Source organism: Cataglyphis hispanica, chromosome 23, assembly GCF_021464435.1.
Source record: "Cataglyphis hispanica isolate Lineage 1 chromosome 23, ULB_Chis1_1.0, whole genome shotgun sequence".
NCBI classification, from domain to species: domain Eukaryota; kingdom Metazoa; phylum Arthropoda; class Insecta; order Hymenoptera; family Formicidae; genus Cataglyphis; species Cataglyphis hispanica.
Window position 1 is genome coordinate 305,896 of NC_065976.1, and position 27,672 is coordinate 333,567.

The 27,672-nt window shown below is 31.2% G+C and overlaps 1 protein-coding gene across 2 annotated transcripts; it reads right to left on the reverse strand.

Moving 5' to 3' along the window:
• Positions 1-264: 264 nt before the first annotated feature.
• On the reverse strand, positions 265-27,633 carry LOC126857931 (moesin/ezrin/radixin homolog 1). Of its 2 annotated transcripts, XM_050607843.1 has the most exons (10): positions 27,421-27,633; positions 21,665-21,721; positions 18,602-18,781; positions 7,447-7,569; positions 6,562-6,834; positions 5,755-6,084; positions 5,180-5,422; positions 4,849-5,024; positions 4,549-4,765; positions 265-4,322 (listed from the first exon to the last, which is right to left on the reverse strand). In XM_050607843.1, exons 2-10 carry the CDS (start codon positions 21,674-21,676, stop codon positions 4,158-4,160), a joined length of 1,719 nt encoding a protein of 572 aa, XP_050463800.1. In that variant the 5' UTR covers positions 21,677-21,721; positions 27,421-27,633; the 3' UTR covers positions 265-4,157. The 2 variants fall into 2 exon arrangements, with proteins under 2 accessions (XP_050463800.1, XP_050463799.1); XM_050607842.1 differs by lacking the exons at positions 21,665-21,721; positions 27,421-27,633 and adding an exon at positions 19,139-19,387.
• Positions 27,634-27,672: the final 39 nt, after the last annotated feature.

The window sequence follows — 27,672 nt, forward strand, 5'->3', positions numbered from 1 at the left end:
TTTTTTTTTTTTAACTGTAAATTGCAACTGTTTTATTCTTTATTGCTTATTGTAATCGCTTAGACATGACTTATCAACCTGCTTCCACTTGTTTCTCCTTTTCAATTTCTTATTTTCCAATTGTAATTATTGTATTGTGAAATTCTAAGAAAAGAACTTTAGAAATTTCAATTATATAATATTATTCACTTTTAATTCTTTGTCACATACATAAATTAATAATCCATCTAACGAATTGACAGAGGATTAGCAGCTATCAGCCAATTTGAGATATATCCATCTTTTATTTAAACAATCTCTAGTTACCTCAAGAAAGTACAAGTAGTTTTTACATTATCTCTCATCTTCTAATTATATCTTACGCCAATAAATAATATTATTTTCAATAAAATATGCGTGTAATCTTGCTATTTTCAATAGCTCAATAATAATGCTGCTATAAGTATCTTCCTCTCACAAATGCAGAAGATGAAAAAGGATAGTTTTTTGTATATTGTTTTCCGATGTCGCAGTTTTCGGTCGCTTAAATAGAGGAAGATGAGAAAATGCGCGATATTCGCCTAATGCACACATTTTAATATGTTACAAGTCTAAAAAAAAATGCCATAACAGTACGCGGTACTTTCATGAGGGACACAATACAAACGTACCTTTGCTACGTTAAGATTTTCCTTCGTAGATGTAAAGAAAAGATTAGTGTTATTTAACTCTAGAATCAAAAATGAAAATAATTTTACATAAACGCGACACAAAAAACACATTTTTCCAGATGAAAATTTGATGTTATATCTGTTTATAAAAAATCATAATTGGGTCTCCTCACGCTAATCATTTATTTCAACCACATATTCTAATATCTTGCAAAGATATAATCAAGTACTGTGATCTATACGAATGAAACATCTAATACGTATCGTGCTATCCAGAAACGATACGAATAATTCCATAGTGCATTCTAGAGTTAAATACATTTCAGGAGATAAGTGGAAATATCAAATTTTTTTTCGCGAAAAGGCAAAAAAAACCGTTAAGACGCAATGTCTAAATCGATAGTTTAAACGGAATATTTATAATTTGTTATTCACAGAAATCCAAAGTATATAATAAATCGTGGAGATAAAGTACTTTACAGGAAATTCTTCTGGAATGTCTCAATAAAAATTCATCGGTTTCGCCAAAGCGTTTAATCGCCAAAGAAAATCGAGACGAGTTTTCAAGTTTGCTCTTGCCGATTTTTCATCGATTGTTAGAAATTTATCGTGCAATCTTTTTAACTAGTATGTAATATTGTTTCCATTTTGTTCACACATACATTTAGTCGCAAGTTTATAAACTCTTAAATGGAAAGCTAAAATAAAATTAAGAATAACTGTCAATTATTTTTATTACATATATCTATTCAGTCGCGTAGAGGAATTTCATTGCACAAATATATATATATATATATATATATATATATATATATATATATATATGCACATAGAAAAAAGTTTAAAAAAATGCAATTAAAAAAATAACTTGAATAAAAATATTAGAATCTTTTTCCCAAATGTACTTCTTGTTTAACATATCTAAATTGCGACTAAATCTACCTGCTTATCTTACAGAATATAAATTGACAACTATAAAATGCTTTGCTTTAGTTCTCATTCAATATTATCTGCATAATAATAATAATAATAATATAATAAAATAACGCTACTAAATTGTAAACATTAATATTAATAATATAACACTACTAATTTGTAAATTTTTAATATTAAATATACTCAAAAAATATCTATGGTTATTACTCCTATACTTTTTTCCTCCTTTTCACTTCGCATATTATTGTAACGCGCGTTGATGATAATGTAGCAAAATACAAACTTATGATACGACGATCGTGTTTATATTTGAATAATTTCGCTATCTGCCTTCCAAATGAAGCTCATACATTTCTCGTCCATATGATATTATCGCGTTTTGTTTTCATTCTATCATATGAAAAAATTGGCAGCATTTCTCGAGGTTACACGTTACTTCAAGTTTCGTTAATTTTAATTTTCTATTGCGTAGAATTTTCTTGAAAGGACAAATAGTTTTAAAAATTACAATGGCATTAAACTTACCCAGATTGCCATAAACGTGTGTTTTCGCTATCACTCGGCCTCTTTCACACGTTTAATTATTTCCTTCATCGCATTCTCTCCCTCTCTCGCACTCGTTCCCTCATTCTTTCAGAAATCTTGGTAGCTAACCCATTAGCGAGTATCGCGCAATTCAATCTTGTGTTGCAAGAAGATGAATCTTTTATGGCGCGATATCCTTACATTTCTTTCTATCTCTGTCTCCGCTAATGTCGTTATTTAGTATACTATCTATATTATTTCGACATATATATATATATATATATATATATATATATATATATATATATATATATATATATGTATGTATATTTATATTTATATCAAGTAAAGGCCACGAGTGTATTCAATATAAAATCGTTAATATGTTATCGAAACTCGTTCATATGAAAATAACTCGATACTGTTTTATCGGTAATGAATAGGCCATGCCATCGTTGAATCGCTTACGTTTAATAACCTGGAGTGACGAACTGCGCTGCGATAATGATTCGTGTGTGACAAACAAGGGAACAATCGCAATATTTTTCACAAGCACGATAAACAACACGCTTATCTTGAAAGAGAATTGTCGCGACAAAATTTTGAAATTGAATTTAATACAAATATCAGCTCATTTCCATACGATTGTCAAAATTTATCTACAAATACGTATATATAATTCAACATATATACAGACGATCTTATCCAATAAATAATTTTATATTGTTCAAGAACATTTTTTGAAATATTAATCCGAAATATAAATAGAATCGAATGTGCCGCGAGGTTCCCTTGCTTGGAACGGTCGCTGCCCAATACGAACTTCTATGCCTAAATTTCTAACTCGCTACTATATTAAACCGTGCCCCTAAATCTTGATTCCTCTATGGCTGTTGTCCGGAAGTGGCTTACAAATCGCCGATTAACTATGTCAATGTATAATGTCACAAGCAACTGTCCGAACAAACTCCTGTCTACAAATATGGCTCGCGAATTAAGCGTACAAAATAAAAAAAAGTTGTCCGTGAACGGGTAACGACCGCGAATGTCACCGCGACGCATCAGTAGAGATATGAGTAGCCGTGGTAGTCGTGCTGATGAAGTGTAAATGCTTCTTAAAAGCGAATTCTTATTAACGAGGACGGACAGTACGCGATGGCGCAATAAGGACCGCGACGGACAAGGCAGAGTTTAGGTAACCGTTAAACTGTTAAAGATCGCAAATAAATGACCGGCAGTAAAGTGATAATGAAACCAGACCCAGTATTAGCATCTCATAATATACAGAAAACGTTAGAATCCGTCAATGCGCAGACAAAAGATTAAGTAATAAGATTAAGTAAAGGTAACAAATCGTGATGTAAATTTTTTTGCCATTTCAATGAGAGGTATGTCTGCTCCTAAGATAATAAAATTGCTTGATAAATTATTAATATATAGAAAATAATAAGATTCAGAACTATTTTTCGATTAGCTGGGATTTAGTTTAAGGTAAAAGAAAGAAAGAGAAAATCATCATTTTTTTTCACAAGCAAAACACATTTGCATAAAATAACAAGAAAATTTACCCACGCTGCGGAGACACGTGCTGATTTTCGACGATAAAACCGAGATCGTGCAGCATTCATTTATGTGGAAGCATATGTGGAAGACGGTACGAATCGCTTGCTCTCGTCGCGTTCTCCTCGCCAAAAAACGTGAGAGCTTTGATTATCGGTTTGCATGAGCGGTATAGAATCTTGTCATCGAACTATGTATCAGACACGAATATCATACTCATTAATTTTCGATAATCACGGCATCCGTGCGTAAACTTTGAGAAAGGTTAAATTGATCGAGTAAATGTATGTTATTCAACTGTGATTCTATTTATATATCGATTGTAGAATCTATACCTTTCTCTATTTTTTTTCCTTATCTCTTTTTCTCTCTTCCTCTTATCGTTATCTCATTATTGTTTTACTGTATTTCCCATTTCCACGAAGTCAAGTGAGAAATTGAAAATAGGAAAGGATAAGGTAAGCGATTAGATGCACGTACATTAATTTACATGTTCTCAAACTGATCAACGCGGCGTTTTGTGTTGCCCTTGCGAATCTCGCGAAGAGTCTTGTATTTATCACGACCTTGGCGAACGTTTTCCCTGTGAATCTTATCCATCACTGTCTCCTTGGTTTCGTCGCGCGATTGAGCAAGATCTTGTTTCAATGCCTGTCAACAAATATATTCTATAATCGCAATAATATTTCACATAGTGAAATAATGTCTCATATGTATAAAATTCCATGAAATTTGTATCAATCGTCAGAAATGTATTTTTAAATTTTAGAAAAATTTGCAAAAATTTTAAACCGGATATAATTGCGAAATAATTATTTAAAGTTAAAAACTAATAGCCGAATAAAATATACTAAAAGTAGATACCAAAATTATGTACCTTTAATTGATCGTGGAGACGTTCGTTTCTCTCCGCTAAAGTGCGTCGCTCCTCGACAGGATCAACTATAGTCTCATCAGTCGCGAGATCCTTGGTGACGTTTCCTTGAGGCACTTCATCCTCGCCTTCCTCCTCGCCCTCTTCGTTTTCCTCAACATGATGATGATGCGGGGTCTGATTAGCCTGATATTGCCGATCAGCTTCCTCTTGTCTCAATCTTGCATAATAAGACATAACATGCAATTATTTATAATTATGTTAACTAAAAAAAACAAGGTAAAAAAAGAAAATTGCTCATACTTGGCAGCTTCAAATTCTGCTTGTAATCTCCTAGCTTCTGCATCCTTAGCCTCCACCTCTGACTGTATACGTTGCACTTCTTCCTGTTTAGCTCTTATTTCCTGTTCAAGTTTAGCACGTTCCGCAGCCTCCATCTCGTGCGAGAGTTCCAGTTTTTCCATCATCGCCGTCAATTCCTGCATATCGCATTATAGCATGAAGATTGAAAAAAAATCATGCATAGATGTAAACGCATAATATAATATTACGTAAAGTTTTAAAAAGGATAATAAGAGAATTATTTATTCTTGGCAATTTTAAACTACGTAATTAAATAAATAAGCTCGCTCACCTTTTGGCGATTTTCTAGCTCTTCCTTAGCAGCCTGTAACTGTTTCAACTGTTCCTCCAAGCGTCGAATCATTTCCTGAGCTTCATTCAACTCAGCCTGCCGCCTGTCCATTTCCTCTGCCATGTTTCTTAGCCTCTCTTCGTATTCCTGCTGTTTCTTCTCCGCACGTTCTCGGGCAGCTATTTCCAATTGCAATTTCTCTCTCTGTTGCTGTTTTGCGATCTTTTCGTCTCTGGCTTGAGCCTAATGAAGAAATTTTATCACGATCTCATCACAATTTCATACTTAATATCAACAGTTTCATTATTTATTTTACTTTATAATTAATTAAAATATGTTTCAACAACTACGCACTTGCTGTATCTTTTAATTCCTCGTACGTATTAAATTATATTATTTTATTCTTAGATAAAATTCAATATGCTATATAATGATTACGTAAAACAGTCCAATAAATCAATCGTTAACGATAACGTTATATAATCAGCTTTAGTAGATAAATAAATGTACATCAATAATTAACTTATATCGATTTTGTACTGAATATAATGCCATTCACACATAATGTTCCTTACCTTCATCTGCTGCACGTCAATCGTATCTGGCTTACGTCTGCGCATGTAAAGCTCGTGATTGCCCATGCATAGTGCAAGAATTCTCTTGTTAATCTTCACTCTGCTAGCGAAAAAGACAAAGTCCGGCGCCTTCTTGTCGATTGGCTTGATTATAAATTTCTTATCGTTGAACGAGATATTCCGTATCTCGGACCAGGGAAAGCCGATTTTCGGTGTGAGCTTATCGTCCTTCTCGTAGATGTTCAAACCTAAAGCATCCACACCCAACCAAAGGTCTGTGCCCTTCTTGTTGCGAATTTCAAAGTAATTCACACCATACATCTCTAAGTCCTACGGAAAGCAAAAAATAAAAAAAAATACTAAAATAATACGAAACACAAAAGTAGCAGCATTTCTCAACTTTTCGCATAGTAAAATGTTTTAACAAAAACAGATTCCGCATAATATTATTAGAAAAACTTAAAAGGTTAAAAAATACTGCCTCATAAATAAACATCAAATTAAAATACAAGATTACGTGATTAATTATAAAGTATAATTAAAATACGTGTAGTTATCACAAATGCGAGAAGTCTTCAGGAACGAATCGCGTTGACAAACTGACAAAATCAAGAAAGCAACAGCTTACAGCAACAAAATTCATCAAATAAAAATTTCAATACAACTTACACAATACGTACAGAAATTAATTTCGCAATGATAAATCTCCATACACGCGTTCATCTATATGTTCTCTCCTGAAGCCTCCGCCTTCGCCTTTGTATGAATTTCAGATTTACATTTTAAACACACTACTTAAATAGATACCTGAGCAATTTTCAGATATTCCATCATAGCATCTTCTCGCAACATGCCACGGTGTTCCTGCCACCAGTTTGTAATCGAACTATCCCATTCCTCTTTACTCATCTTATGTTGGTCAACGACACGTTGTGGCAACAGTCGATCGTTTGCCAGGAAGCCAGTGGGATGATTGCCCTTTTGATAATCTCCATGTCTCGCCTGAACGGCATATGAGGCCAGCAAGACGGATGTTTCCGGTGGGCAGTATATTTCATCTGTGAGAATAGCATTCTTCACCTGCAATCAATCGAAGCGCTGATTGTAAGATATCGATTATTAGGATGTAATTAATTTCTTTGTAAGAATATTGATCAACATGTACGCTGTTATACACAATTCAATAATAAAATTATAATTTGTACACAAGTGATTAATAAAATATTCAAAAAATTACGCGTGTAAATATTTATTTTATTATTAATATATTTAAAATAAAAATATTATTTAAATTGCGAACAATATTTCGGCGGTAATTTGCGAAACATTATTCTTTTCATTGACCATATCTGCTTGTCTCAATAGAGCAAAAAATTAAAACGCATTTCTTGTATTCAAATATACTGCAAAAAATAAAACGATGGGAAAAAGTAAATCAGATAAATGAAACCATCCGGTACATGTGGTTTACTTGAAGCGACGAATAAATGAACTGCATTGTTTTGCGTTACTCGCTCTCAAATACAATTATAGATACATGATCCAGTCTCATTGTTTTTGCTGTGTATGACACGACCATGTTCTTTGATAAGATTTAGAACTTATTTCAAGAAAAAGAGCAAATTAAAAATTATTACGTCAATTAAAACTGCAATTAAAAGAGATCAATATATCTGATCGGCAATTTTTTACCTGAAGATAAAAAAGTCGAAGCGTAATATCTTGTATCAGTTCCTCGGCGACGTCCTCGGGATAGAATTTTGCACGGAATTTGAACTGCAGCGGAGTCTCTTTCTTCACCTCCTGATTCATCACCTGTAAACGTTTGAAAGATAAATAACTCAGCTAAAATTATCCATCGTTGTGCTTCACAAGTATGATCAAAGATCACACTTGTCGCTCAAACGTGTAAAAGCATGCATAGTGTTTATGGATCGCGTTATAAAGATAATGATTAAATATGCAAAGAAAAGTTTTCGTGACGTAAGAATTATAAATAAATATATAAAACATGTGATATATAGAACGGATATATACAAGTAAAATACATTAAAATATAATAAAAAAAATTGGCATCAAAAGAAATGTGATGCATTGAAAACGAAGTACATTGATCTTCACATGTTATATTTTATACATTTATATGTATTCTATGAAAATGAAATAATGGGAGAAATCTTATTATCATATTTTTTATTTTTTTATTTTTTTTTTCCCCATAAAAACTCAATCTTTACAAATTTTTTCCTATATATATTTGAATATTCATATCTCACCGCCAATATGTTCGCATTTTATTTGCAATGTTATTTTCAGACAACAGTTCGTCATAATTACGTAATGTGCACGATATCAGTGATGCCGATCAAAGACGAGTATCTCTCCCACTATCTCTTAAATATAATTCAAAAATGTTCGAAATGTGTAATTACAATAAAAGTGCATGTGTGTACTCTTATGTTCTGTGCTCTGGTATATGTATTTGGTAGATGTGCCAAAAATAAAAAATTATTATCCTTTTTTATCCTAAACATACATGTCTTTAAAGAAATATATCATATATTCCACTCTAATTAAAAAAAAAAAATATGTAATATGTTACATTATTTAAAAAAATATTAAATAATAAAATATTATATTGTTTATAGTTTGCAGACAAAATATCTTAATGATAATTTCTATTTAGTAGCGAAATTTTTCAATGGAATTTCACTAATCGCTTTGATAAATAGAATCGACAATCTTTCTGAAAGTGCAGATTTTGCGTTTATAGTCAATTGATGACGATATAATCGCTTTTATTGGTTTACATTAAAGCACTCAAAATGATAAGTATCGCAAAAGTGCTAAGCGCAAAAGTATTTCGTGATTCTATATGCGATGAATGCATTTGTCTTAATCCATTTTCATGGAATCTTATCCAAGTGTATCATTGAAAGAACTTACGTCACGATAATAGTCGAATTGTCGAAAGCTTATATGCCTTGCGTTCGTCGACTACTTATCGACAAATTATGAATATAAAAATATTGCGTAAAACAACATGGTGTACCAGAGCCAATAAAAATAAAAATGCACGTTTTCGTGATTTTTCAAAGGCAATGTTCAAAAATAATATTAAATATGTAATAATGCAATATATGCTACGTGTATTATTTTCAACATCAAATTAAACGGTAAAGATTGAGTAATATCATATAATACACATACAATATATTCTTTATTTTATTGTATTTTTCTTTCGTAACAACTCCAAACATAAAGAAATTTCGATTTATATTATTTTATAATAAGAATAACACAGTTCGTATATTACGATTAATAATTTTTAAAGGACGATGATATTTAAACTTATTGTATCATTATAATGTTTGTAAATAAATAATAAATAAAAATAAAATTTTTTAATTTAGATACATCTTGTAAGAATAACAAGAACAAAACTAGATTTGACTCTCATATATTTTTTGAGTAATTTACATTAAATAAAATACTACTTTCCAAATAAGTATTAACAGGAACTGTGTTTATGATCTAGCGATTAATCTGACTAATATCAATCATAAACGATGATAAAAGTATAAAAGATCATCCTGGCATATTTCTCTACTCAACTTAAAAATTTTTTTAAAATCTGGACATTTAAAAATAGATTAAAATAAAATATGAGGATCAGAAAACTTTTTGTAATCTTACGTGGCAGATTTTTTGAAGACCGCACGGAATCACCTGCAATTATTTATCAATGTCACTCATTGATTTTACAGTTGCAATCGGTGCATTGATTATGCGAAGATAATTTCCGTTTGTTTAATGTTAGATAAAAAAAATGAGAATAATTTATAAATCAATTGTGCGTTTAAACAATCATTTATTTAATTATATTAATTTATGATAAAATTAAACTTTCGAATAATTTATTGTGTTAGTAGATAACCAAGAAATTTGTGACAAGTAAATGTTTCGCGACACGCACATGTAGATAAATTTATCATAGAATATTACGTATGTCTGTCAAACAAAAATAACAAGGGATAATTAAAATGCGGGAAACACTAACATATATACTTTTCACAAAAGATGCAGCTTTTTTCACCAATAAAGGAATTGTCGAGACGCATCCATGCATTAGATACGTTTCAAGGATAACATTTAAAAACTCACCAGTCATGATCATGATCATGATGTAACGGCATAGAATTACCTTCTTATCAAATAACATATGATTTGTGGTCGCTATTTTCACGGCAAATAGTTAAAGCGATGTCTCTTTTGACGATATATAGATCGCGATCTGTTTCTCGTTTAAAAGATAAATACTTGCAAAAAGAAGTTTTACATAGTCTCAACTATTGTCAATATATAAAATTTTCAAAGAATAAATAGCACTCGCGAGAGAGCTTGTGTCGCTAAAATCGTGCATCACTTCTCTTCGAGGCAACATGCAACATTTATATACGCTCTGTGCTCAAAAATTAATCACAACTTACCCTAGACAAGAATGAAAGTCCACTCTTCCAGTTGTTAGTATTGCGGTTGGCATGCGTTCAAAGAATAAAAATATGGTAAAGTTAAAGTATTGCGGTGTATAAAACCATCCGCGTATCTTAACCACGAACATGTCCTTGAAATTATCGCGTCGATAGTTCGAGGTATGGTAAATCAAGTAAATTGTGGCTTATAATGACAATAATTTTAAAGATTTGTCACGGGCACGAGAAGGATTTTAACTCAAGTCAGCAAAAGAAAAGTTGTTTTACACATCTAAAGTAATTCCTATAATTCTAAGCATAACGTCTCACGCATAACTAAGAAAGGTATCACTATCCTGTCTCGCAAAAATATATAAACGTATTTTTTTCTAACGCAAATTGTAAAATTTTGGTTGAGATTGGTTGAAAAATTAATTTTTGCCAGTTTTGTGATGAAAAATCTGTAATTAAACGTTTGTAAGTCTTATTTAAATAACATCACATCTATTATATAAATATAAATCACGATTCAATTTTTTTTCGTTTAAGCGATATAAATTTCGTCCTTGTAACTAATATATATATATATATATATATATATATATATATATATATATATATATATATAATTTACATTGCATACAAAGAAACATCATAAAAGAATTCATCATAAATTCAGAAGAGTAGTAGACTATTCAGGCTGGCAGTCTCGAAAATATTTGTCATTTCTGATGGAATGACGTCTTCTAAATCTGCTCAACACCAAAAATAACTTAGAGCAACGAATTTGTAAGTCCCATATGCTCATCGATAAATAAAATCATAGGTCACGTCATTGAATAATGTCTAAAAAGATTTTCAGATTATAATTTAAGTGTCATTTGCATACATATTTAATATATAATTATCCATATTAATATTTTTAATATTAAATTCTTTAAAATTGATTGTTATATTATTCGCTCTAGATAAAAATTGCAATTAACCTCTATCAAAATAAGATAAAATTGAAATTAATTAAGAAAGCAATTATCAATTGTATATATTATATATTTATCATTAAAATTTAATATCGACTTTAATAAAACTTTAACATATTATTCTTCCAGTGTTGGCCCGTAAATTTCTATAATTGAAAAATTATTCAATAGATTTAAGAGATCTTATAAAATTTCACAATTTTTCAAATTATTTAATTTTCCTTAGTGATACTATAATATAAACCTCAAATCGAAATCGCAGGACAGTTTGAGATTAAAAGAATAATCTTCAAATTTTTTTAGATCAATTTTGTTTTCAGCCTTATTTTTGATATACGACGTGGCCTTATAAGTATACGCGATAACAGAAATACCGCAGGAGAGACGTGGAGAATGGGTCGGAATGACACGCGGAAAACGAACATATCGGTCGCTAGATCCTGTAATGCAAACTGTTACATAATAGTCTCGCGAGAAGTGCACTTGTGCGAATTGTCGTCTTTTTCGACGTGTAACCTGTTACGGAGCGCGGTGATCAAGCATTCCCGTAGCTAGAGTCGTCTAAAGACTCGTACGAAGAGTCCTTGAGACGACGGATCCATCGTCTACTTCGGTGCGAGTCTTACGCGACGCCTTTATCGCATTTTATTACAACCGCTTTCTGACAGTGATACTTACGTGACAATAAAATTAAATATTATGATAAAAAAGTAGAAGAAAACGATAAATCAACTCCTTTAACTTTGATTTTTGTATGGAATAAGAGCACTATCTGTATATTCATTTTATTAAAAAAATTAAAATAATAATATATAATTTAATGTTATTTTTTAAAGATTTGAATCATTTAAAATAATAAGAATATTGTATCTTTCAATTCTGTACGTTTGAGAAATAATATTTTTTATTTGCTTCCGTGATGCTAATTCACCTCTTGATTTATTTCTCCGTCAAATTCAAATATATTTTGTCAACAAAAAGACTTTATTGACGAGCTTTAATTGTTTACGCTGCGCGGAGTAAAATACAGTGTTAGTCCCTGTCTGAAAAGTACTTTGGAACATTTACATGTGTCGTGCTTCACGGTCGCTACAACAAATTATGATCCAATTAGCGATAAATTTATCGCGTACTTAATTTCGAAACACACTCAACCGCGATTAGAAGCATTATCTCATAAATTATTCACAATTACAGAATTTTGCCGTATTGACATAACTATGCCGTATTGATGAAGTTGTCATTTTATATCGCACATTAATAATTGTACATTAATATGTAATGGAAAAATATACTGCTATAATATCTCGATATTTATAAATCAATATCATTAACTAAGGACAATTGATTGTTCACACAATTGTCAAAAAATGTAATTCCTGTAGAAACTATGCTTTACAAATATAGGTAAACCACCAACATGTGAAAGAAAATTACTATTAGTTAAAGATTATTAAACAATTTCTTGCACTTTTCTTTTTCTCTCTGCAAATTTTATTCTGGAAATAGTAAAAACATCTTTTGATATATATATATATATATATATATATATATATATATATATATATATATCTTTTTTTAATGTAATAAAATATTTTGTAAAATCCGCGATAGAGAGTAATTCTATTACATGAAAGAATTTGTTAAACCTTGATGGAAAAAAAATGCGCGCAATGTAATCTCGACAAGCGTATCGCACTCGACAAACACTGATGATTCGCGCGAGAGCCGACCTCTATTTAAGGGTTAATATGAATTCTAATTGGGAGAAAGTGAGCATCATAGGAACACTTGAGAGAAAAGTGACCGAAGTAATCAACGATCTTTGCATACGACAAATTAAAATAATGCATAAAAAGAGATACAATTCAATATCGGAATGAGAAAGGAAAAAAATGTAAAGAAAATGTTCCCATTAGAGAGTTCCCATTAACGCTTAAATTCTAATTCTTCGATATAAAATACCGATCCTGAGGTTTGGAAACAATTCATAATCAATTCTTACGTGATAAAAATGTCAAGGCATCCCTTTTTTTGTTATAAACAACTAATAAGGAAATTTTCTATACTTTATCGTGGGGAAATTCCTCGAGTACTCCTCATCGCGTGACTCATCGAGCGGTATTTTCATACAACTGATGTAACACGCTCGATTGGATCGTTTAATAAGCGACACGCGTATCAGACAATGTACACGCGGGCGGTCTCATTCGCGTTCCTCTTTCTCATTTCTCTCTTTTGTCGCAATCGCAATGTGATAAGGCGCTCCGTTTCTGCAGAGCTGTCGTGCAGCGTTCTAGCTTTTTCCATTTTTTAATTTTAATATCTGTACCTCACAAGTCTTTTTTCTCGTGAAACAATTGACTCGTCAGTGAATGTTATCTTTTTTCCGAGATGAGATATCGTGCGATAAAGTAATCAGAAAATCCATATAAAAAATACATTTTCTATATAAATATATAACACATAGATTTTTATTTAAATTTTTTTTCTATTAATTTAACTATTATACAATTTTTTTCAAAAAGATAAAATAAAAAAAAATTCCAAGAATATCTATAAATAAATATTACTTATAAAAATTTCTTTATTAAATTTTCTCTTCTTCGATAGATTTTATTTGAACATAGAACATCGCTATCGTTCTCATCATGTGCAAAAATAATCATTCTACATATGACCGATCATTAAAAACTGTTATTTTTCTATGACGCTCTGCCAGAGCGTTCTTTTCTCGGAACGCGTGAAAAGTGTGTCCTTTCGAACTCTTACCAGGCCATCGTCGAACTCGTCGTCGTCCGTATCCGAGTCCGAGTAGCCTCTCAGCTTTCGAACTTTCTTTTTCACCTCCTTCTTCACCACCCTTGCTATCGCGCTCTCCGGCTGCGTGCAATCGTCCCATCGTTAAGAGAAAAATTTAAGGAACGTGAACAGGGCGCCAAATGATTCATTACGGGAATGCTATCGGGATAATCATCGTTATCGAGCAAACTACTATATCAGTCTACTGCAATGGTTATGCAATAGAAAATATTATATTAAAAACAATGAATCAAGTTTTAATTAATGCACTACACTCATAATATTCACTGCTATATTTGTATAACAGATAATATGATTGCATTATCTAATCTTTACTGATGCTTTCACAAATCAGTTTATCTAAAGTCATCAGAAGATGTGGTAAGATTCTTTATAAATAAGAAACTTGTCTTACTCCTTGAAAACGTTGATTTTCTCTTCACGATCTGTACAAATATTTCTCAGATTGAAAGATTCTTAAACAATTGAGAAAAATAACGGAAAAGAATCTTTTTTGTAATTACGATGTAAATAACAATAAAAACAATCTTAAAATAATCTTAAAATTATTATTTTTACAAAGATTCAAATTCTATTATGTTTTAAAATTTAAAAGAATAGATATCTAAAATTTTTCATAAAAGAAAATCCATAAAAGGAAGTCTGCGTTTCTCTTGTTAAAATTACGAGTCCATAGTAAACGATTGCAGATATTTCCCTCGTATGTTGACCTATATATTCTCTCCCATCTTTGTTTTCTAAGCTATTCAGTTGCGTTGGAGAGAAGCTTGTTTTCTGATATTCATTTATCCCATGAAAGTATACTACTAACGACTCATATCTACGTGTATTATAAGATTCAACGCGATATTGCGTAAATGTCTAACGTGATTTATAATCCTGATAAATTCCAAAGAAGAATGAGATTCAGGTAGCTTAATTCTTTACTCATTTTAAATTTAAAAAGTACAGTGAAATAACATTGTTAGATCAATTCATTTTCATGTAATTTACTATAATAAATCTAAAAGTTTGATTTCCACTAAATTGTAAATAAATGCAACGAAACTACTAATTGCACCGATAAAAAAGTTTCAAATGTATTTTGAAAATTAATATATCGCTCAAAAAATTCAGTTATAATTTTCTTATATACACATAAAATTGATTAATATTAAAATTATAATTTTATTTACATTTCAGGTTTTGAAACACGAAAACACGAGGATAAACTGTGAAACAGACGCGGCTGCTTAGAAATGCTAAGATAATACTTGAACGGACATTATTGCCACACCAGCTGGTTTTTTTCAGTGGCTGGTACCGACTACAAGTTCTTGCCTATATTCCAGCCGCGACAATTTTCACCTGGCGAGCACCTGTCACGTCAGGTTTTTCCCCCATTTTCCTGTTGAAAATGTTTAAAAGTCTAAGCTCGTGATTAATATAGAATAAGAAATCTAAAAAAAAAAATAGATTTCCGCTGAAACCTGCTGCGAAAATCATCGGTTTGTTGAAAAAAAAAAAAGGGCGTCTAGCAAGTCGAGTGACGAGTGGCGACTGTGTCAAGGTGAAGGCGCGTCTTCGACACTAACCAGTCGGTGAAAGCCGATATAGTGTCCGCCTTGCTCTGCGAATAACTCGGATTCGAAAAATAAAGTCATTCAAATTTGCAAACAAAAGCCGAATAATCCACAATTACTCACCAAACATCAATGATATTAATTTTTTAAGACAATTACGCTGATCGATTTAGCGATATATCATACGTATTAAAAATGTCAAAAAGAATTTCTTTTATAACAAGATGTGCTCGTATAAAAACATATGAGTGTAATTATAGAAAATATTTCAATACAAAATTAAAAAAAATCTACACGTATAATTAATTATAATTTTATATTAATTACCAAAAAAAGCTTTAATACAATGCAATTTTCATAGACTGATGTATAACTATAAGTTTCTCAATTATAATTATTCTGTCAATTTTTGAAGTAATATAATAATTTTCAAAATATATTAAAAAATTCGTAATATACACATAATATAAGGAGAAAAATATAGAGTTATAGTAGCTCCACTTCTGTTTGCGTAATAAACTTCTGTTTAGACAAAACCAAATTCCTAGATTTATTATAGTAAATTAGATAAAAATAAATCGAAATATATCGATTATTATTGCATTTGTTAAATCTTTCACGAAACTAAATAAAGAGAATACAATATATGATATAAAGATAAATTATCGATCAGGCAACAAATTTCGTAGAACGATTATTTACGGATGCAAATCTTGCAAGGAAAATATGTTTCGAAAGTTTCTGAAACTTAATCTAATACGCATCGAAAGTCTCCAACAAACAAGTTTTCGAACAAGTTGCAGTTTTCGAAAATCGCTCGTAAATGTAACACTTGTTGAATTTTAATAACATTTTTAAATGTGGTTTATATAAAATCAAAAATTCATGTAAAATAAAATTTAGATAAAAAATTTTTTAGAAAACTAAAAAAAGATTATGTAAGATACTCCGAATATATTAAAAAAATAAGATCAAAAAAAAATTAATCCGGTAATTTAATTCTTAAATTTAAAGAAAAAAAGATTATCCGGAATTTATTTTTCTCAAAACACATATTTAGCAATTCTAAAAATTAGTAATAAAATAAGAATTTATTCAAAAATTTCGTTGAAATATCTGCAATTCTTTAAAAGAGATTCTTGGAACAGAGAAAATTTAAGCACATCCATGACATTCTCCGAGAAATAAGAATCGTCAGAAGAACCGCATTCGTGATACATCATGATCATAAAAAAGAAGGATAAGAACACGTGTCTTACACTTGAAAACCGATGACATAAGCATTTGCCATTAACGAACTAAGATCTAAGAAACTCTTTTATCGCTGCTGCGTGAGTGATTAAATAAAAAGCTATTTTACTCCAATCACACGCACATGGTGTATCATAATTAAAAAAATTTGATTAAAAAAGAGATTTAAAAGTTGAAGAAATATAAATTAAAATAAATTAAGGAATAAAAAAGAATATGTAAATTTATGATAATGTAAATAAATGAATACAATCTAAAAAATTAAAAAAATTGCAATGAGTAGATTAACGTAATCGTTCTAAGTGCTATCGGTTCCCGGTAAAATGTACAACAATATTTAAATTAGAAGAACATTATGGCAATATGATCTTAGAAAATCCTGTCTGCCTGCCACATTGCAACCGCCTAAAAACAGGTTTTGAATCGGTGCAACGTATTCCGCTATGGGGCACCCACCTTTAGGACCTCTACATAATATCGCCAGGATATTTACTGCGTGCAACTTTTTAGGAAGTCAGCAATTATTTGCTACTTCTTGCATTAATTCCATATACTTTACGTGCGCGTAAGCGTAAATCTTATGCACGCTCGACCGCGAGGATGCGCAAGTTATATGCAAGACAAAAATCTGATATATGTATATATAAATTGAAACCGATTATAGCAAAATTAGTCGTTAAAATTTATTTCAGGAAATAATAAATTTGCAAGATCGCAGTAAAAAATAAAATAATAAATTTTAAAACATTCCTGAAAAGCGTTACAAAAATTTTCGCAAGTATTGTTTTTTCAAAGATTTCTTTTTTTATGAAACTTTCATCAAAATATAGTTTCTTTATGTTCCTTTCTATACATTTATTTCAAAATTAAACTTTTTCTTCAAACTGTTAATTTTTAACATGTTATAAATTGACAAAAAATTAAGCGATGGAAAATTTCGATTTAAATACAATATATATTTAAATTGAATTATTTAAATGTCTTTAAATATTTATATTTAGAAATTGTTTTATCGTATGTTTATATTATTTGTTAAAAATTTTCTATTTTAATATTTATAACCATATATTTGAGACTACTTAACTACTCTTAATCTACAGCAATATGTCGCTACATCTCGGCAATATACTTCTATAATATAGGACTGCAATTTTACGAAGCCGAACACGTTTCTCTGTATACAACGATGAATCAGATTAGATATTATCTGACTTAATAATTTTGACAATTTCCATTTTTATTCATTCCTGATGGATCCATACGCGTCGATACGCGCGGATGGGCCTCACATATCACGCAATGATCATGACATAAGCGTCGCCACAGGATTCAGTTTCAGTGCCATCAACACCGAAAATTGATCACGGTGGAATTTCGCTTGCAACTAACATCTTTAACGAAGCTAGCGAGAACTTCATAACCGGTTTTAATTTTCGCTTTTTTAACGCTTTCTAGAAATTATTCGCGCAATACAAAATACACGTCATTATTTTTATTTATTATAAAACAATTGAAATAATCTTTAATATTAATATTACGTATATTAAAATAATTTTTAATAGTTTTTAATATTACATTATATATTCCGTTTTTATAAAAAAGAAAGCTCATCTTTCGGAAATTTTCCAGCTAGTTATGCATTTTGGATAAATCACAAACCACAAGATTAAATTCTAATTACATAGAAAAGGCGACGAATAAATAGAAAGCAGGACGAAGCGTAGCGGGAAGAGCGCGCGAATATGCAAGTATATCCTACCTTTTTGTAGAGTTTGATCCAGGTGAGGTCGCCCTTATTGTCCGTGTATTGGAGACCGAAGAACCACACCTCGCGCAGTCCGATCGTCTTCACAACCTGGTCAAACAGCTGCTTCCCGGTGGTCGTCGCCTGGATCGCGAACTCCAGTTCCGCGTCCATCGTCGTCACCCTCACGTTCATCTTCGCGACACAGCACATGCAAATAAAACGACGTCGTCAGATAATGGGAATTAAGTGCGTCACTCGGTAAAAAAAAACTCGCAGCTCTTGTCCTCGCACAATTTATTATATGTATATTTCTTTTTATTTCTCAACAAGACCATTTTGCGTAATATTATCTTTTAAAATAACTTTTGTATTCTTTTTATAAAAATATTATTTAAAAAAAACATAAGACCTTTCGCATATAACGATTAAAGTTTATAAAATTTCGACAATAAATCGTAAGATATTCTTTGACATTCTTTATGGAGAACACGTTTGCGTTTTATTCTTGATATAAATTTGAATTCGTCGCACCAATAATGGTCGGCTTACCATTTTGCCACCGGCCACCATGTCTGCGAAGGGATTCGTCAAACACGTTAACAGTAGGAATGAACGATAAAAGCGGGAGAGAATATTCGGTATAAACACACGAATTCGAGAATCCGAAACACGACACGACTGTGATGACGACGGAGGCGTCGTCGGTAATGTCGATGAAAATAAAATTTGACGGATCGCACGAACGAGCGAGATCGGCCTTCGGAGCCGGTCTCTCGAGCTGGAGTTGAACAATAGGCCGTAACGCAAGTGCAACCGTCAGTGTCCCCTCTCCTCGCTGTTCAAAGAAGAGACGCGACGAGCAACGTTTCCCCCGCTCAGAATGAACGCGCGACGCGTTCCACGAGCGTGGTCACGTGAGAAAGCTTGACGACGGCGAATCGACCAATCGCGATCGGCGATACCGGAAGGAAGGTACCCCAGGTCTGGCAGGGACCCCGCGGGCCCCGCGTTTAACGTTTTCCAAAACCGGCGGACGCGCGGGACCGTTGCAATCTCGTGCGCGCGCGCGCATTGATTACGTAATTTTTCCGTCGCGGATTTCCTGAGGAAGTTTACTCATCCTTACGCGACAGCTCGAAGCTGGTTAAATCATGAAACTGCAGGCGGTATTTGTATGTGGAATTTGCACGATATTTGCATCGAGTTTATATGAAATGAGCAAGATTTTATTTTATAAACTTGTATTGTACTTTGATTAGAGAGAGAAAGAGAGAGAGAAAGAAAGAAAGAGGATATTTGAGCGATATATAATTACCATAAGTTTGCATTTTATAAACGGTGCTATTTATAAACTTGTTTGCGACAAATGTTACGATTGAGAAATCAAAGTATCTATAAAACTATTTATCTATTTAAATTGACAGGAAACATCTGCCTTCTGTTGCGGTCATCTAATATCGCAAATTTCATGAAACAGAAAAAAGAATCCTTTTCAGAATAAATTGAATTTTTCTCTTCAAAAGGAAATGCAGAATCTGAGGATTTCAATGATGCAACGAGCGTATAAGATACACGTGGATTTCTCTGATGCATTAAAGACCGATACCTTTCACGTTGCAATATATACGCGATATGGCATTCCTTATGCCGTCATCGATATCATCGAGACCTGAAATGACTGATATAAACAAAAGATAAAAGAGACAAATCAAAGTCCCAATTTTTTTCAGCTATTTTCGATATTAGATTAATAATTTAAATTATTTTTTTTAGTATAATATCAACTCTATGAGCCAATTTCATATTACGTGACGTAATATGGCCGATTTTGTCAATCCCAAATAATTGTTAGTTTTTTCTAAATAGATAATAAATTCATTCCACCACAACGTTCGTACAGACAGCTAAATTTACTGGAAGAATGAAAAGCCTTACTTGATTAGAGTAGCAGAATATAAAAAAATAGCTTCTTCCTTAATTCGGAAAAAATAAACTATTAAAAAGCTATTATGTTAAATAAATAAAAAGCCCACGCATAATTACTTATGTAATAAACGTAAGTGTTGTTATAAATAGAAGTTATGTAAAGAAAATTCAGCTGCAAGCAACAAATAAGTTACACTGTCTACATAATAGTATGATGTTTTACTTCTGAGCGCAAGTGTTCATTACCGTTGATAAAAGATATCATCTTATATAATGCGTTCGCCAAAAGCGATGTCTTAAAAAACCGTTACATCTTTAACAGCCAGAAAGACTATATTTTCCGTATATATTATTCATCGCTTTATATTTATGGCATCAAGTAAAAAAATGTACATCTTTCGTTTTGTTTATATTAATCGTTTAATTATATTAATTATTAATATTAATCAAAATATTCAATAACGGAAGTGGATTTAATTTCGGAAAAGCGACAATTGAATAGAAGAGCTTTTTCACGTGTCAAAAATTAAACTAACTAAAAAACTGATTTCGATTCTGATTCTTTTCGAATATGGTCCGATAATATTATAATTTCGCGTGGTCCATAACTAGCATCCACTTGTAGTCGTTACTCACACAAATTCTATACTATCTTATCGTGCTGAAATAATTGCAACGGTGAATGCGACGTCCCTCATGCCAGTATCGTAAAATTCGCGCGACTATTTTGCGAATGTGTGTAGATTGCGAATCACGACTCGAAAGTACACATTCGGATTCATCCGCGATTATTCGCAAAATTTTTTCGCTTTAATAATCCATTATTTTGTCACATTAATATCTTCAATTTGTGTTTTTTCAGCGCGTTTTTCTCAGCAAAATATTAATTATTGTTATTATATTACCAGTTATTAAGTTATTATTATATAACGATAAGCATTTTCTCAGTTATTTTCTAATTATTCTAATATATTTTTATTAAAAACTAATTCTGATTTGGCTAACTCAGATACGTTACATAATTTTTACCAAATCTTTCATATTAAATGTACTTAAAATTTTTTTAATTATTGGCGATATCGATAATTCCAGATTGCGCTACTATAATATCATTATAAAATGTATCGAAATGATAATGAGAATACATACCGATTTCGGCATCGTGGAAGTTGTGTTTTTCACGTACTAAACAGCGGAACTATTCCTCTGAAACAAAAATATAATACAATATTAGATAAAATTCAGTTACTTTCAAGACAATTGACGAGCATTCTGATAATCGTAAAATATATTCAAATTCTAAATTTTTAGAATTTTATTTTGGCGGAATCTTGCATTTTTATTTTTATAGAATAGCTTGATATGATACAGCGATCATTCAAATGTCTTTTTAGAATTTGCTAATACTATAATATGCAGGTATGTTATAATAGGTGTGTAATTATTATATTTTATCAGTCGTTTAATTCTAACAAATCGACTCGTTTTTAAAACACTGAATAACTTATAATGAAATCACGTGTGCTACTGTCGCGGATAATAATATATACGAGCTATACCAATAGAGCTATACGTATAATTATTCTTGTATACTTTAGATTTTTAAAGAAATGGGATATTTACTTTATATAAGGTCGTATATGATTCAACAAGTGACGTACGTCAAACATTTTCGAAAGCAAATGTTATGAAGACATCGATAAACCTTTGAAAGCAGAAAGATCCTATAATTTAACCTTCCAATGTTTAATATCAAAATTTCAAGGTAAACAATAAGTTTTAAAACATCAATACAAGACGATTATAAACTATGAATCAAAATTCTTTTTAAAAAGCGAGATTTACTTAATATATCAAATTAAAATAAATTTCATCGAACGTTTTATTACTGTTGTAATACAATTGTAATTAATGTAGGCATTTTGCATATTTTTTAATTCTTGTCTTCTCTTTCATTGCGCTATTTTAAGTATAATATAGTAAAGACAAAAAGTTGAAGATGATGATGTGACAAATATATATATACAAGTAGCGTGAATAATCCTTCTCGCGATTATTTAAATCTAATTTAATTAAACGAGAAACAATTAGATAAAAATTTGAATTTAATATATTATAACCATATAAGAGATCGTATGTAATCTGCATTGACATATCATGTAATTATAAAGATTGTACATAAATAAAAAAATTTTATTTAGTGCCTTCAACTGTATACGCGAGACACAATGTAGCCATTTAATCTGTTTCGAGCAAACATCTATTGCTCTAATCTATGTAAGTTTTAATTTATATATGTAAGCTTTCTAACTCTTTTTTAAATAAATTCTGTGTAAACTTTGCAATCTTTCTAACATTTGTTTATTTCTCCTTTCATAGTGCCGATAAATATAAATTTAAAGATTCAACGCGAAAACGGACTTTGGACGAACTCCTCAGAAAGAGAAGGACACGGAGTTGTAATGCAAATCCGCGTGACCGACATCCGCTATAGCGAGGAGTGCCCGATCTCGTCTCGTCTCGTCTCGTCTAGCATTCCCCTTTTTATCTAGAACCGAACGGACGCACGCACGCACGCACGTTCGTTGAACCGCACACGATATCACTCCGCCCTGCTTTTGTCGACTTTCGTGATCGAAGAACTGTCCACGCATCCCGACGCGGAGACAGGATACACGTCTATTAATAGTAACAACCGGAAACAATCGCGCGACATCACAATTATTATCGTAAAATTGTAACATTACACCGTAAAAAACGAAGGAAAAATTGAAAAATATCCTTTTGGTCAATTTGGAAAGAACTCTTCTTTAGCAAAAATAAAATTAAAACATGTCAGATGTAATAGATGATTATTTAAATCTATATATATATATATATATATATATATATATATATATATAATATTTATTTAAATCAAATAAATTGCACATTTAAATAATCATCTGTTACATCTGACATGTTTTAATTTTATTTTTGCTAAAGAAGAGTTCTTTCCAAATATATATATATATATATATATATATATATATATATATATATATATATATATATAAAATCGTTACTTGTTGCGAAAAAAAACCGTAAAACGGTCTAAAGTATTCATTCCACTGATATGAAATAATATTCTGTTCAAACTTTTTCATAAGTAAATAGTGATGCTTCTCGTGTTTCTTATTCAAGCATTGCGCGATTTACACGTGTATTGTGATTTAAAAAATTATTTGTACGATGAGTTGTACTATATATATCCTAAGTATTATATATCTAAAATACGTAGTGCTGAACATTAAGAATATAATACGAATGTTATCAATTGTACTATCAAATTGTGCTATCAATTTATCTTAATTAATCGTTAATGTGCCTAATGCTCAATCGTGCCGCTTTAGCGATAAAAAGGGAATAGCGATCATTTATATTAAACTGTATTACTTCAATGCTAGATATGACCGTCTAATTATCATCCCATGTTTACATTTGATGCGATCTTGACATCGAGCAAATAAAATGCGGAATCACATTGTGACAATTTGAACAGTTATCTCCATTTAGCGCCAGTTAACATTGGATATAATCCATTGAATGTACTAATTCTAGATTACTCAGCAACGTAAGATAATAATTCATCATTTATATAAATATTTTTACTTAAATGATAACTAAAAGATATCAGCCAAAAAAATATGAGTCTTTGATAACTCTAAGAATATTTAATGATCCTCGCCTCAAAGTCATTCGTTGACGAACTCTAATCACTAATTATTGCATTTAATTATCACTAATTATTATTATAGATCATTGAACTTTACATCAATCTTCAATTTTATAATTAATTACTCTAATTTGCATTTAATGAGTATATAAAATAATAAATATCCAATATTAACTTACTGATAATTAATTTATATTTAATATAATTCGAGGAAACTCCTAAGAAATAATTTATTTCCATTATTAAATTAAATAAACTTATCCAATGATTTATAACAACAAACTCGGTTGTGAATGTCGCTGCTTGATGAGGTCACAGATCGTAATTAAACCGTAAAGAGAATTCAATAGACATGCAATTAACAGGTGACCTACGTGACGAACATCCGGCCTCTTTTCGAGAGAAATACAACCGTGATTTTTTTATACAGCCTGGAAAATCTAGAATGTCTCTTCAGATGAAAGATATTCGATTTTGTCTTCCGTAAACGATTAGATTAAATCGAGGTACGATTTAGATTAAATTTAGAATTTTATAATGGCACAAAATTTTATCAAGACACAGATAGTCCGAATTGACAATTTTGTTTTAAAAAATATAAAAATAATAAATTGTACATGCGCATAAAAATATACGATATATGGAAGAAAAATAAAAATTAAATATACATGTATATTTGTTGAAATGATTTTTAAATATTTTCATTGTCTTCGCGAAATAAGCATCGTTTGTCACCGCGGATTTCCTCTACGTATGTTACGTTTTGCAATAATGAAATTTGTAAATCAATGGAATAGAAACTAGAATCAACAGTTGTGCCATTGATTGTGAGCGGAAGGAAGCCGCGCGATGTATCACGATAATTCTTGTTAGACTGTGTCTGAGAGCGATAAACTATTCTTATCGAGTATTCGCACGTGAAAGAAACACAATGATTTAATTCTAGCAATGAAATCATAAAATTAATTTAATAATGTCACTGCAAAAATGTATAAATTATATAATATTTAAACTTTAAACTTTAAACACAGCTGACTTCCAATCAATAAATATTTTTATCGAATATTATGTTCATATAAATGTATATTTTTCGAACTTGTTAAGTTTTATATATAACATTCCTATTATTTATTATGCAATTTTACTTATTACTCACATAACTCTGTAATTTTTTTTTATTGTGTACATTAGTGTGTATTTGTCTCCTATTCTTTTTAAAAAATAGTCTATATACAGATTCAAAAAAATTAAATATAATTTAAATAAGTAAGCGTAAACTAATATGACATATGACAAAATTAAAATAATAATAATTAAAAATTATAATTTTTCGTGTAAAAAAAATTAAATCCGTCATATTACCCGTATTCATCAATATCTTTGTTATTTTTCAAACCTTTTTTTTTTTCAAGAAAATTTAAAACTGTTATTTATAATGATCTCAATTGATGTAAACAGGATAAAAGCCGGCTGCATGTGTTATGAGAAGCATCCAAGGATCTCTCGACAAGACGAGTCGAAAAATGCCGCAGGGTATAGGCGAACGAAATACCATAGTGCAACGTAACCTCTGGTTACGGTTTAGCAAAAGGTTAAAGAAGCCGAGGACAAAATGGCCAAGGATGAATAGGGAACCGACAAGCATGGATAAATTGCCAACCGATCTTTCATCTCTTTCTTTTTCAATCCTGTGTTTGTGTGTGTGTATAACTTTAACTAGATACAGATAAAAATATAAAATATCTATCGTTGAAAAACATCAACGCGTAGAGTCGATTTTAATTGTCGATAAATTGTGATTTTAAATACCTCACAACGAATGACTTTCAGTTTAAGGATAAATTTTTCGAAAAGAAACTTGAAATTGATTCTTTTCATTTACTATTTAACAGTTTTCTAAATTATATATTTTTATAAGATATCTTCGTCAAAATATGCGAGTAAAATTAAATCTTAATATGATACATTGAAAATTAATGAAAGCATGCGCTTTGTTATTTAAGCTTATCGTGATCGCGAAAAGTCAAAATATTTGTGCCGAAATATATATCTATGCCAAAATATTTATCTCAATCTATTTGTATCTATATCTGTGTACATCGGTAAATTTAGTACATCGTGTGAATAAAGAATGAAAAATATATGCGTACACTGTATTACTTATTTAATTAATCAATTTATTTTTCTCCTATCTTTTTTAAATCATTCTTAATGATAACATAAAGTAAAAAAATATCATTCGCGTTAATTTTTTATTGACATAATAATCGCTTTAATTAATTTAAATTTTCTCGTATATTGCATGCTGCTACTACAAAATAAAACACCTAATTATTATTCACGATAATCGAGTGAGTTTTGCTTCGATTAGTCAATATTTTTTTTTATTCTTTTATAAATACAACAATTTTATTCTTTTATAAATACAATAATCACAGATGTTCTAATTACAGCATCGCCATTTTCAATAACATGGATTAATCTTTGTTGAATATATATATTTATATATTAATGTTATTATGCTTTATAAAAAAAAGAATTATTCAAATTGCAAGAAATCTTAATCGACGTTAGTAAACGTGATTCATAAAGAAAAAAATGTGTGTGTGTGTGTGTCCATATACATAGACACGTCAATATATAATCGAACTAATTTTGCGACAAACTTCACATATTTTTCGTTCTTTCCAGCGCAAATCACGCGCTCTAAATTCTATACATAAACATAAAAAAAAAACTTTAAACGCGATTAGCTCGATCTCGATGTCTCGCTACTTAATTAAACTACATACATCTGTAATTGCTACTCAATTTTTTATCTCTTTCCGGATCTTGTATCAAATTTCATATTGTACATACATCTCGAAAGAGAGGAAGCGTAATTAAATGCAGTTAAAAACGATAAAATCGACATAGTTATCAAAAAAGATCGACAATCGGCGCGCTATCGCGAATGCCGGTGGCGCGATGGCAGAGAGATCGGAGGTCTTTTTCATCTTGTCGCCGATCGCCGGCCGCAAAGATTCTCTTCGCGAATGAATCGCCGCGACACAAGGCTACCACGACGACAAGGGCGAGCGTGAAACCGAGCCGCCGATCGACCGACACGAACAGCACGTAACGAAACGAAACGAGACGAAACGAAACGAGACGAAACGAGACGAGACGAGACGAGACGCACTTTACATACCTGATTCTGCTTGCACGCAACCCGAGGATCCCGTGACACGTGTGCCGCACTACATCCACGACGATCCACCTGGCACTCGCACTATTACCTCGCGACACGGCCAGCGAAACAGGAAATCGCGCGATCCACACCCAGAAATCCCGTCACGTTCGGAAAATACTGACACCTCACTGATAATATGGCCGCCGCCGCCCGCCCGCTCGATCTGTCGCCGCGAAGTGGTGGGGGCACAGTGGGAGAGAGAGACGAGCA

Coding starts and splice junctions, on each gene's coding strand:
- LOC126857931 (XM_050607842.1), bottom strand. CDS start 19,159: ATGGTGGCCGGTGGCAAAATG. Junction 6,835..7,446: donor TTCGACTTTTTTATCTTCAG/GTAAAAAATTGC, acceptor GATTGATTGCAG/GTGAAGAATGCTATTCTCAC. Junction 5,423..5,754: donor TTGACGTGCAGCAGATGAAG/GTAAGGAACATT, acceptor TTTCTTCATTAG/GCTCAAGCCAGAGACGAAAA.